General features: G+C 48.9%; 1 protein-coding gene across 2 annotated transcripts in view; it reads right to left on the reverse strand.

Moving 5' to 3' along the window:
• Window positions 1–980: 980 nt before the first annotated feature.
• The window catches only part of parp2 (poly (ADP-ribose) polymerase 2), a 40,145-nt gene continuing 27,930 nt past the window's right edge, over window positions 981–13,195 (reverse strand). The window contains exons 11-19 of one of the 2 annotated variants that reach the window (XM_063060176.1): window positions 12,258–12,420; window positions 11,698–11,836; window positions 11,366–11,429; window positions 10,827–10,961; window positions 9,412–9,539; window positions 9,161–9,260; window positions 5,521–5,619; window positions 4,405–4,529; window positions 981–2,779 (exon numbers count right to left, since the gene is read on the reverse strand). In XM_063060176.1, coding sequence (XP_062916246.1) covers window positions 2,620–2,779; window positions 4,405–4,529; window positions 5,521–5,619; window positions 9,161–9,260; window positions 9,412–9,539; window positions 10,827–10,961; window positions 11,366–11,429; window positions 11,698–11,836; window positions 12,258–12,420 — 1,113 coding nt within the window. In that variant the 3' untranslated portion in view covers window positions 981–2,619. The remainder of the gene's footprint in view (window positions 2,780–4,404; window positions 4,530–5,520; window positions 5,620–9,160; window positions 9,261–9,411; window positions 9,540–10,826; window positions 10,962–11,365; window positions 11,430–11,697; window positions 11,837–12,257; window positions 12,421–13,195) is intronic. The other variant, XM_063060175.1, reaches the window with a different exon arrangement.

The raw sequence follows: 13,195 nt of genomic DNA on the forward strand, positions 1-13,195 counted from the left end.
AAGAGTCACTGCTACGATGAGGCTGAAGCCACTCTCAGGTTAGAGGAGCAATACTTTATATTCTGTATTCTTCAGCCAGAAGGTACAAACATTGATTTCCCTAACTTCCATTAAATGCTTCCCCCGCCCCTTCTCTTTGTTTTCGTTCCCCATTTTGGTTCCCCTTTCTTCTCAGCTGCGCATCACCTCGTTGCCTTAATACCACAGACTACTGTCCTCTCCTACTGGATTCCTTCTTCAGCCTTTTATCTCTTCCAGCTCTCACCTCCTAGCTTCCCACATCATTCCCTCTCCCTACCACCCACCCATTTTGCCTCCCTCTCATCTAGTCTCACCTATCAGCTTAACCTACTCTCCCTCACCCCCCTTCTGCCCACTTCCTCTCCAGTTCTGATGATGAAGGGTCCCAACCCGAAATGTCAACTGTTCATTCCCCACCACAGATTCTGCCTGAATTCCTCCAGCCTTTTGTGTGTGTTGCTCAAGATTTACAAGCATCTGCAGAATCTGTTGTCTCTCCTTACCCACCAATCAGAAGGGACATTCCATCTCCCTGATTGGATGGCACACACATCGATTGGATGGTACACTAACACTCCTCTTCCGATTGGATGGTACACTAACACTCCTCTTCCGATTGGATGGTACACTAACACTCCTCTTCCGATTGCATGGTACACTCATGCTCCCTTTCCATGATTGGACATTTCATTCCCTCCTGTCCTCAAACACAAATTAGGCAGTGAACTCACTCACCTCTTGCTCAGCAACTGGACAGAACCCTCACTGCCACTCACCGACTGGATGGGACACTCTCAGTGCCGCTCATCGATTGGACAGAACACTCACACTGCCACTTTCTGATGGGACAGGACACTGTCCCCTCACTTGCTGATTGGATAGTGCCCCTTTCCTCAACAAGAACCCAAGCCCAATTTTAAAAACACACCACTCCATGTCAAAACAAAGCACACAAGTTTGTATTTTCTTCTTACAAATGTATCAAACTTATGGTAACCAGCCTCCCCCACATACACCGTGTAAGTTCCTTCTTCCAGCACCCAAACCCGCCCCCGAGGACGGTCACCCCCCCGCCACTCCTTCTCTGCCCCAGACGTGGCCCTCTGGCATCCAGCTGGGGAAGGAAGGAGGCAGGTTACCTCATGAGGAGAGGTCAGACAGGCCAGGTCTGAAGCCATCCAGGGAGGGAAAAGGGGACTGGATTGAAATACATCCCATCCTGGGACTGGCATGATGACACGGTGTGTTTTCCTTCCTGTGCGAGGATCTGGAACTGGTAGGAGGAGAAGGTGGGTCACCGTCCAAAAACAAAGGGATTGCTCTTTAATGATGGAGAACAGAGGGTGATATTTTATTTTGGGTTGGATGGATCTTGGGAATTCCTACCCTCAAGGGAAGGTGGGAATGGAATGTGGGGATATCTGTAAGGTCAAGGGAAGACGGATTCTCAGTGAGGGTCTGGCGGGGGGGGGTGCAATTGGAGAGGAACATGAGGTCTAGATTGCTGTCAGGTGGGCTGTGACCGTGTAAGAATTGGGTTCAGTCTGAGGAAGGGCTGAATGGTCTCCTGATTCCAAATTGCATTTCCATAGGATGCTCCAAGTTGTTGAACAATCAGCTGAATCGGTTTTGGGGATAACCGCTGGAATGTGGTTTCCTATGCTTCTGGATTTGCCTCCTGAGCTAACTCATCAGCATACAGGCCTGAACTCCTGGCTCAAGGGCCAGACCCACCTTAGCAGGGTGGTACAGAGTATCGTGGGTCAGTTTCCTGAGGAGGGAGGAGGTTCCCTTACCGGGTTAAACCCGAAATTGTTGTGATTTAGGGGAACAAGAGCCAGTCTTATTGAAAGGTGCGAGGTCGTGGGGAGAGGGCTTAATGGGCGAAATGCTAAGAGGGTGTTTCTCTAGTGGGGGGAAGATTCCAGAACTGGGTGGCGGGGTGGGGGGGTGGCACAGTCTCTGTTATATTGTGTAGAGACCTGGTCTCCCGACCCAAGGAGGGGGATATTGTGACAAAGGAAGTACAGGAGGACAGTGATCCTCTTAAGCTTGGGTCTCTTGGTGAGACCACCCCTGCAATATTGTGCACAGGTCTGGGCACCCAACCTTAGGAAGTAGAGGTGTGTGACAGAGGGAACACAGAGAAGGTTTACCAGCTCGGTCCCTGGGATGGGGACGGGGGATTACCCATGCAGAAAGATTAAGCAGTCCTCTCTGGGGTTTGGGACAATGAGAGGATAACTCATTCAGAACCCTCCTGAGGCACGACAGATAACAGAGTAGGTGAGGGGGACGGGGTTTCCTCCTTACTGTCCCAGACCAGAAGGGAGGTAGGAGGTCACTCAGAACAAGGGTTTGCTGGTCAGAATAGATGGGTAGAGATTCTCTCCTGCCTCCCCCACCCCCTAGACGGAGGCGAATCTTTGGAAATCTCTCCCCCAGAGGGAGATGTGGGTTGATGAGTTTTGGATATGAAGGAAATTGGCAGAATGTTAATGTCAGTCTGACAGAACAAGGGGTGGGTGGTTTGCCTCTGATGGAGAGGCCAGCAGCCCTTGGTGAGGAGGTCCTCATGGATACCAATTGCCCAGCTGCTCACCACAGGGAGACAAAGTCGAATTGCACCTTGAGCAGGTACCTCATGCGCACCTGGGCGGGCTGGTAGACCACGTATTCGTTGTAGTTTAGGGTGTAACCATGGGGGTTCTTCACTCCTGTCTCCTTCCCGGGGCCCATGGGGACCATCACACCATCTCTGTAGAGCAGGGGATGGGAGGAGAAGGCAGTGAGATGGGGGATGGAGGGCAGGTGATGAAATCGTGAGGAGTGGGAGCGGAGCAGGAGGAGGTGGGGGTGGGTTGGAGGAGGAGGTGGGGTGGGGTGGGGTGGAGCAGGGGGAATGGGGTGGAGGGTAGGGAGGGAAGAACAAGAGAACATCAAAATCATAAGAAAGGAACCAGGGCTTGAACAATCTCCCCTGACCTTGGGCCCTGTCCATGTACCCATTCCCAGGGAAAAAGTCTCACCACCCCATCTTATCCTTGCAACTTAACCTCTCCTGCCCACATTCCCATCAACTCCCCAGGCCTATATACTGGGTGACAATTCCCAGCGGCTGATTAACGCACATGTCTCTGGGACGTGGGAGGGAACTGGAGCCCTTGGGGGAATCCCACAGGGTCACAGGGGAGAACACAGACGCTCCTCTCATATATATATACACACACACACACACACACACACACACACACACACACACACGTGCGCGTGAGGTGGTGGAGATGGGAATTGAACCCGGATCTCCGGCTCTGTTGGACAGCAGCTTTCACCGCTGGGCCAAGTGCCAGCTCTCAGACACTCACCCAGCTGAGAGCTTACATTTGCTTCCCTGGGGAAGTGCAGACTGCAGCTCTGCACAGTCCGGAGAGGCGGTCGTTCTCTATGGCAGACACTCACAGCTTGTGCTAGAGTGCGCAGTGCCGGAATCGCTGGACGAGCACCTGAAAGACCCCGAGCCCTTCACTTCTGCTGGCTTCCAACTGGGCAGAATCTCCCCTCCACCCACCCCCCCCCCACTTATTTAAGGCTCTACTTCACCCACCACCTCCTCTAGGGGCAATTAAATGCTAACCAAGATGAGATGCAAAACTCAACCTGCACGTATGTGAATCTGGGTCTCATCACCCTGCAAAGCCATTCCTCCCATTCTGCACTTACTAGCTCATATTCATTCAAGGTCGGGGAGGTTGTTCAGATGTCCGGAGTCATGGAGTTACACAGCACAAAAACCGGGCCGTCGGTCCAATTCACCCACATTACCTGAACAAGTCCCACTTGCCTGCATTTGACTCACATCCCTCTAAACCTTTCCTAACCATGTACCTGACCAAATGTCTCTTAAATGTTTTAATTGCACTCCACCTCTGGCCGTTTGTTTCACATACCCATCTCCTTCTTTGAAAGACTGCCCCTTTAAATCTTCCCCCTCTCATCTTTTACCCGTGCCCTCTGCTCTCTTGCTGGGGGAAAAGGCCGTCACCATCTATCTTATCCCTCATGATTTTATAAACTTCTGTAGAATCAGGATTCACTCGAGCCAGTCCTGCCTCTCCTTACAACTCACACCCTCCGGCCCCAGCAACACCCTCGTGAATCTTATCTGCTCCAGTTCTAGGCTCACCTGCCCTGGGGAAGAAGTCTCTGGCCTGGCAGAGAGGCACCGAACAGCCTCCCCTGCCCTTTCCTAGGGAGGAAGTATCACAGCAGGAAAGGTCACGCTGTTATTGAACACGGCAAATCCCCTAGGGTTTTCTGTGAGCAATACTTTGGGGAAGGAGGTGGGAGGCAGAGAGAGAGAGACGGGAGCACTGAGGTACTTACAGGCTCACGCTATTGCCCTCCTTGGGGGCCACACGTCCCAAGCCCATGGTGCTATGCTTTCCTGCAGGCAGATGGTCAGCACCAGCATCAGCGGTCAGCAACTCGTTACAGTTCCCGAGGGCGACCTAACCATGCAGCGGGCGGCAAAGCAGTGGGGATTAGATTGAAGATCAGTTTTACATAGTCACGTGTACATCGAAACACAGTGAAATACACCGTTTTGTGTCAATGTGCTGGGGGGGGCAGGCTGCAAGTGTTGCCGTGCTTCCAGTGCCAATATAGCATGTGCACAATTTACTAACCCTAACCCACATGAGTTTGGAACGTGGGAGGAAACCGGAGCACTCGGAGGATATCCACGGGGTCACGGGAACGATGTACTAACTCCTTAGGGACAGTGGCAGTAAATGAACGTCGTTTGGTAATCACTGGCATTGTAAAGCATTGCACTAACTTTAATGGTGCTGTGCTGCTAAACCGCACTCCCCAGGAGTTTCACTTAGAACTATACGGAAACCCGGATGTGGGAGTGACTAGCCGGGATTCAATCCTAGGGTTCGGAGGGTTTATATAAAGAATAACGGATCACCAGGAGCGAGTTACAGACTGGAGTTCAGGTGGTTTATATGTAGAATAATAGATCCCCAGGAGTGAGTTACAGGCTGGGATCTAATCCTGGAGTTAAAGGTGTCTACAAATACACAGAATAACACATCCCTGCGATTCAGGTGGTTATATGCACAATAACAGACCACTGGGAGTGAGTTACATGCTGGGATTTAATCCAGAGGTTTGGTGGGTTTATAACAGATCCCTAAGCGAGGTATAGGCTGGGATCTGATCCAGGAGTTCAGGAGTTTATATATAGGAAAACAGATACCCAAGAGTGAGTTACAGGTTGGGATCTAATCCAGGGGTTCAGGGTGTTTATATGTACATAAAATAACAGACCCCTGGGAATGAGTTGCAGGCTGGAATTTAATCCAGGGGTTTGCGTAGTTAAAGTATATATAGAATAACAGATTCTCAGGAATGAGTTGCTGGCTGAGATTTAATCCAGGGACAAAAAAGATATTTGTTCTTGGTTCTCATTCTGGAGATTCCTGATATCCTTACCTCGCACAGCAGTAACAATCCCAGGTCTTGTTCTCGAGTGGCAAAGCAATAATTGGCACTCTTTGAGGACATGTCAGCGAAGTATATCCCCTTGCCGAACTGCAGGGAAAGGGGTTGGGTTGAAGAAGGAGAATGAGAGAGAGAGAGAAAAGGGGGAGAGACACATGAATGGAAGCTTGAAAACTGCAGGACTAAAGGGGATTGATCAGATTACAGTACAGGTGTCCCCCGCTTTTCCAACGTTCACTTTATGAAACCTCACTGTTACAAAAGACCTACATTAGTTACCTGTTTTTGCTAACAGAAGGTGTTTTCACTGCTACAGAAAAAAAGCAGTGTGTGAAAAAAAAGGCAGTGCGCGTCCCCCGAGCAGCCGCTCTCCCCCAGATTCAGAACAGCATTCTTGCTGGCATTGCTTAAACACGTGCCTGTGAGCAGCCGTTTGCAAGATGAGTTCTAAGGTATTGGAAAAGCCTGAAAGAGCTCGTAAGGGTGTTGCACTTAGCGTAAAACTAGACATAATTAAGCGTTTCGATCGTGGTGAACGAAGTAAGGACAAAGTGAGTTTGGCTTGTGGAAGTTGATGAAGATGATGTTGAAGAGGTTTTGGCATCCCATGACCAAGAACTGATGCAATTGCAAGAGGAAAGGATAACAATCAAAACTGAATGCAGTAGCGAACGGACCGAAAGTGAAGTTGTCCAGGAACTGAACGTGAGGCAACTACGTGAGATTTTCGCTGCAATGATAAAGTATGACTTTAATTTTGAAAGGGTAAGTTGGTTTAGGGCATATTTGCAGGATGGTTTGAGTGCTTACAAAGAACTGTATGATCTAAAAATGTGCAAGGCTGAGCAGTCAAGCAAGCCTTCCACATCAGTCACAGCAGACAACGAACCTTGACCTTCGACGTCGAGGCAGGCAGACATAGGAGAAGATGACCTCCCTACCCTCATGGAAACAGACGATGAGATGACACCCCAATGTCCTATCACCCCAAACTCTGAGCCGCGGACAGATACTGATCCACAGAGAATGCAGCGGTAGCCAGGAGGCACCCAGCACATTTTTAAGAAAAAAAAGCCGAAACAAACAAGCTAATTAATTGCATCGCCTCTGAACTGGGCCGACATTTACGTGCCCAGCGGCACCTAATTAATTAGCTTGTTTATTTCGGCTTTTTTCTTAAAGATGTGTTGGGTGCGTCCAGGGCACCGCTGGAGCGCTGCATGCTTCGCGGATTGGTATCGGGTCGCTGCCTGGAGGGTGGGGGCCACTGCACCACCCGAACCTCCGACGACTTGGCCTAACACACCATCATCAGTGTGCTCGGTACTGTCCCAATTCCGGTAAGTGATACTACACTGTACATATATTATTTCTACTTTATATCAGCTGTGTATTTTTACGTTATTTGGTATGATTTGGCAGCTTCATAGCTTAAAGGTTACTGGAGAGCGCTTGCGCTGTGTTTTTGCTGAGAGCTCTTGTGTGAGATTTTCGCTACGGAGAACAGTGCCGGCAATTATTGTGGAAAAGTAGTTCTACTTTATACAGGCTGTGTATTCATCATATCATTCCTGCTTTTACTATACATTACTGTTATTTTAGGTTTTGTGTGTTATTTGGCATGATTTGGTAGGTTATTTTTGGGTCTGCGAATGCTCACAAATTTTTCCCATATAAGTAAATGGTAACTGCTTCTTCGCTTTACGACATTCCGGCTTACCAACCGTTTCATCGGAACGCTCTACCTTCGGATGGCGGGGGAAACCTGTACCTGGAATTGAGGATAGTTCTAACATGAGGCAGACACTGATAAGCCGCTAAGTGCAGAAATTATGTTTGAGAGCCTTGCTGTCTGTTCTCTGCCTCACTTGCTATCTCTACAGCTATCGGCTGCACCTCTATTTACATTCAAGGACACAGAAATACTGTTTTCGGCATTCTTGTGTCTGACACTGTCCCTGGCAATATGTGACGGAATGGTGTGGGGGGGAAGCTGTTTAGGTAATATGTGATGGGACGGTGTCGGGGGAGCCTCACCCTGTGTCTGCCGACATCAGCCTGTCTTTCAGGAGGGTGAATACGCAAGATCGAATACGTGGTAAGGCTCTGAAAGCTTCTGCCAAACAACTGGCGGGCGTATTCAGGACATTTTCAACTTCTCATTACTACGGTCAGAAGTTCCCACCTGCTTCAACAATTATACCAGTGCCCAGGAAGAGCAGTGTGAACTGCCTTAATGACTATCGTCCAGTAGCATTCACATCTATGGTGATGAGATACATTAAGAGGTTGGTCATAGCCAAAATCAACTCCTGCCTCAGCAAGGACCTGGACCCACTGCTATTTGCCTATGGCCACAATAGGTCTATGGCAATCTCAATGGTTCTTCACATGGCCTTAGCCAGGGTGCCATTCATTGACTATAGCTTAGTGCTTAACACCATCATTCCTACAGTCCTGATCGATAAGTTACAGAACCTGGGCCTCTACAATTGGATCCTTGACTTCCTAACTGGAAGACCACAATCTGTGCAGATTAGTAATAAAATCTTCTCCTCGCTAACCATCAGCACTGGCGCACCTCAGGGATGTGTGCTTAGGCCACTGCTCTACTCTCCCTGTACCCATGACTGTGTGGGTAGGCACAGCTCAAACACCATCTATAAATTTGTCGATGATACAACCATTGTTAGCAGGATCTCAGATGGATGTGAGAGGGTGTACAGGGGCGAGATATACCAGCAAGCTGCGAGGGTTGTTGCAGCAACAACCCTGCACTCGACGTCAGTTAAGACCAAAGAGCTAATTGCAGACTTCAGAAAGGGTAGGACGAGGGAACACGAACCAATCTTCATAGAGGGATCAGAAGTGGAGAGAGTGAGCAATTTCAAGTTCCTGGGTGTCAAGGTCTTTGAGGGTCTAACTTGGTCTCAACATATTGATGTTGTGATAAAGAAGACAAGACAGCAGCTATACTTCATTAGGAGTTTGAGGAGATTTGATTTGTCACCCACAACAGTCAAAAACTTCGACAGATGTACTGCGGGGAGCATTCTGACAGGCTGCAACACTGTCTGGCATGGGGAGGGGGCTGCTACTGCACAGGACCGAAAGAAGCTACAGAAACTTGTAAGCTTAGTCAGCTCCATCACGGGTACTAGCCGCCATAGCATGCAAGACACCTTCATGAAGTGGTGCCTCAGAAAGGCGGCGTCCATCTTTAAGGACCCCATTACCCAGGACATGCCCTCTTCTCGTTGTTACTGTCAGGATGGAGGTACAGATGCCTGAAAGCACACACTCAGCGATTCCCCACTGCCATCCGATTTCTGGATGGACATTGAACCCATGAACACTACCAAACATTTCTTTTATTATTTCTGGTTTTCGCATTATTTTTAATTTAACTATTTAATGTACATATATATGTTTACTGTAATTAATTTGCTTACCTATTATTTTTCTATATTATCATATTAACTGCTGCTAACTTAACACATTTCATGACACATGCTGGTGATATTAAACCTGATTCTGATGCTGAGGTGGAGGAGATAGGATGAAGGGAGGGTTGCCAGCAGGGGAGCCTCCAGTAAAACAGAAATCTTGTTCTTTCCTGCCCTCAACTTACCATGTATCCTGTGACAGGAGCCTCAGGTGGGGTGATGCATAATCCCCGGTTTAAGATGCTGACCCAGTTGGACATCCGAGACCCGTGCCAAAGCAACCGCCTAGAAGAAGTGGAGAGACAATGTATGAGGGAGAAGGATTGAGGGACATGTGCCAATGTACAGACATCCCCCGAGGGAGAGGAACTTGAGGGACACCAGTCAGTGTACAGATATCCCTCTGAGGGAGAGGGACTGAGAGATACCATCCTACCTGTTGCCGAGGTCAGAGCGGAAAACCTCTTTCTCACTCTCCCTCGCCACCTCGAAGACCTCAAGAAGCTTCATTTTGTACTCGTTGTGGGTGGGGGCGTGCGTCGACTGGAGGTACTTCTCGATCACCTGGGCGGAGGGATCATAGGGTGCTATAAGTTTGAACTTAAGGTCTATTATATGTGCCAAAATACAATGAGGAGCATGTACAGGAAAAATAACTTGCCTGCATCAGCATCACAGGCACGTCAGTACACGACACACAGAATATTGAGAGAAAGGAGCAGGATTAGCCCATTCAACCTAGAAACTACTCTGCCATTCAATCATGGATTGTTTATTTTCCCTCTCAACCCCATTCTCCTGCCTTCCTATGATCTCTGATGCCCTTACTAACCAAGAACCTATCTACCTCTGCTTTAAATTTATTCAATAACTTGTGTGCCAATGAATTCCACAGATTCACCGCTCTCGAGCCAAAGAATTTCCTGCTCATCAGTTCTAAAGTGACGTCTTTCTATTCTGTGCCCTTTGGTCCTAAACTCTCCCACTACTGGAAATATCCTTTCCTCATCTATCGAGCCCTTTCAATATTTGGTAGCTTTCAATGAGATCCCACCCTCATTCTTTTAAACTCCAGTGAATACACTCAGAGCCATCAAATGATCCTCATATGTTAACCCTTCATTTTCAGCATCATTCTCGTGAACCTATGGACCCTCTCCAAAGGCAGCGTATCCTTTCTTAGATTGGGCCCAAAACTGCTCACAATACTCGAAGTGTGGTCTGACCAATGCCTTATAAAGCCTCAGCATTACACTATTGCTTTTATATTCTGGTCCTCTCACAATGCATGCTAACATTGCATTTGCCTTCCTTACCATCAACTCAACCTGGAAGTTAACCTTTATGGAATCTTGCACAGAGACTCCCAAGTTCCCTTGCACTTCCTGATTTCTGATTTCACTCCAATTTTAGAAAATAATCTACACCTTTATTTCTAATTTTGCTTAAATTATAACACACAGTGGTAAAAGAAAACTGGGCAAAAAAAATCAGAGACAAGTGCATATCTCTGTGGTTTCCCATTGCAGAGGTAGGGTCAACACTGTGCTGGTCGTTTCAAGAACCTGCTCCCACCCCTCCCTCACACTAAGACCTCAACCTAGCCCTTACTCACCACTTCTGTCGCCGCTACTCAGGATTGGAAATGCTGGGCAGACACTACCACACACAGCGCGCCCCACTTCCCAAAATGAGGTGTCTTGCTTCCTTTCCTACTACCACCTTGGATTGCCCTCTGGCTCAAGAGAATGACGGGATTCTGTGGAGGGAGTCTCACCCTGTGTTTCAGCCTGTTGTTGGGATGGTGGAGAGAGAAGGGAGGATGTCCTGGAGACGGTGGGAGAGACTTACCTGGAACTGGTGTGAGCTGTGATCCAGGGGCTGGAGGCTGCATTGCAGAGAGTGGTAGTGACGGTCCAGAGGGTTTTCTGTGCTGTTCTGATCTTTCTTCACCACGCCAATGGCCACCTCGATGTCGCTGAGAGCCTGCAGTGGAGAGAGGGAATGTCACAGGACTACCTGTGGGCAGTAGTCGATGGGAAAGCAGAGAAAGAGAGGTCGGGAAGGAGAGACAAATGGGTGGGGGTATCAGAGAGCAGAAGAAGACTGGAGCTGAGAGAGGAGAGCTGGGGAAATAGAAGGGTGTAGTGGAGAGAGAGAGAAAGGACAGGCAGGGATGGGGAGAGCAAGGAAGAGCAGGGGTCTTGATGGGCCGAATGGCCGATTTCTGCTTTGTCTTATGGGTGTGTGGGGGAGAGGGAGAGAGAGAGAGAAGGGGAGAGAGATACTGAGGGGGAGGGGTTAGAGGGAGGGTGGCGAGGTAAGATGGAAAGAGGGGGCAGGTAGGGAGGGTTTAGGTCCGAGAACGAGGTTGAAAGTGAAGGTTTTACCTCCAGGAGGCTGATTTTTTCCTGAAGTTCTTTCCGGGTGCGAATCAGTGGTGGGGTCTTCAGCCTGTGGTTGGGTTTGGAGGTGGAGGGGTGGGGGTGTTGAGTGTGACAAACAGGTAACAATTAGTGTATGCATTTAACTATAGTTAATAGCCACAAACACGTATACATTTTGGTAGTTATCCCTAATGATCAGCATACAGGCCTAAATATCCATGGTTAACAACAACACCATACAGGTGTAACTGTGGTTAAGGCCAGACACCTCTCCAGTCTGAATCTTTATCTGTACAATGGGCTGATTGGAGACCCAGCAATCTCCCTGCTCTTACCCAAAGTCGTGGGGGATGCGGGTGTAGAATTCGTTGCAGGCCTCCAGCAGGGCTTTCCCAGTCACATTCCGGTTCAGACAGTCCTCGATCTTTCGCAGGGAACAGTAGCCAGCCTTGATCTGCTCAGTGGTCAGCTTTCCTGGTGGTGGTGGTGGGGAGGGAGAGAGGGGAAGAGAGGGGGGGGGGAAGAGGGAGAGGGAGAGGGAGAGGGGGAGGGGTGAGACAGAGAGGGGGGAGGGGAGGGGGGAGAGAGGCAGAGACTCAGACCAGAATTGTGCACATTGCTTGTGAATAGGAAGGTGAGGTTAGGACTGTGTTTGGTGGGAGCGAACGGGAAGATGTGTGGCCTGATACAGCGGGAATAATTGGGAATGTGTGAGGTCTGTTAGGATTGTGTACAGTAGGAGTAAGTAGAAAGGGGTGGGGCCTGCTATGGTGGGAGAGAATGGGAATAGTTGGGGTCCATTATGCTAGGAGTGAATGGTGTCTGTTAGGGATTGTGTATGGTGGGAGTAAATGGATAGGGTTTAATAACACCCGGGGAACACCCTCCCCCTTACCTAGCGGAGCCTTCCTGGTGTCATACTTCATCTGAAGAACCATCTCCTCCATGGCCTTAATGTCGCAAATCAGCTTCATCAACTCTTGGAGTCGGTGATCTAACTTCGATTCCACCTGTGGCACCTTTGCCCCCGCCTCAGGCTCCTTTCCCTCCTGTGCATTCTGGTAACAGTCAAAGTAAGGGTTATTGTCATCTGGAACAGCCTATGTACCTATAGGTGCAATGAAAATCTGATTGGAAACAGCATTCACAGAAAATATGTAAATTATACACAACTGTTACAAGAAAGAACACAAGAAGAAGAAAATCAAAGTCCATCGTAACACACGTGGTCAGCGTTGCTGTACTGAGCTAGTGATTAGGGTAGTGCTGGTTGGTTCAACAACGGAATGGGTGAAGCAAAGTAGCTGTTCCTGAACCTGCTGATGTGGGACTCGAGGCTTCCGTACCACCTGCCCAATCGGAACCGCGAGATGGTTTGGACGGCGGGGATCTTTGATGACAGAACCTGCCTCCTGTAGATACTACTGATGGGTGGGAAGGAATTAGCCTGTAATTTGACAGAGTCCACTACTTCCTGCAGGTTCTTATATTACTGTGCATTGGAACTGTCATATAAGGCCGTAATGCAACCAGTCAGGATACCTTCAACAGTAACAAACAACCTGCCGAAGGAACCGAGTGGATCAAGCAGCATCGGTTATGGGAAAGGAACTGTCAATGTTTTGGGTCCGATGCAGGGCTGAATTTGAAATATGAACTTTCCCATGACAGATGCTGCTCAGTCCATCCTCCAGCAGATTGTTCTTTGCTCCCGATTCCGACACCTGCAATCCCTTGTGTGTCTACTATCAGCAGACATCTATGATGGGGCTTTCCTTGTCAATGCATTTCTGTTCTGGATAAAACCTGGTGTCGGGTCAGGTGTAGGGGGTT

This window comes from Mobula hypostoma, chromosome 10 (genome assembly GCF_963921235.1).
Source record: "Mobula hypostoma chromosome 10, sMobHyp1.1, whole genome shotgun sequence".
Classification (NCBI taxonomy): domain Eukaryota; kingdom Metazoa; phylum Chordata; class Chondrichthyes; order Myliobatiformes; family Myliobatidae; genus Mobula; species Mobula hypostoma.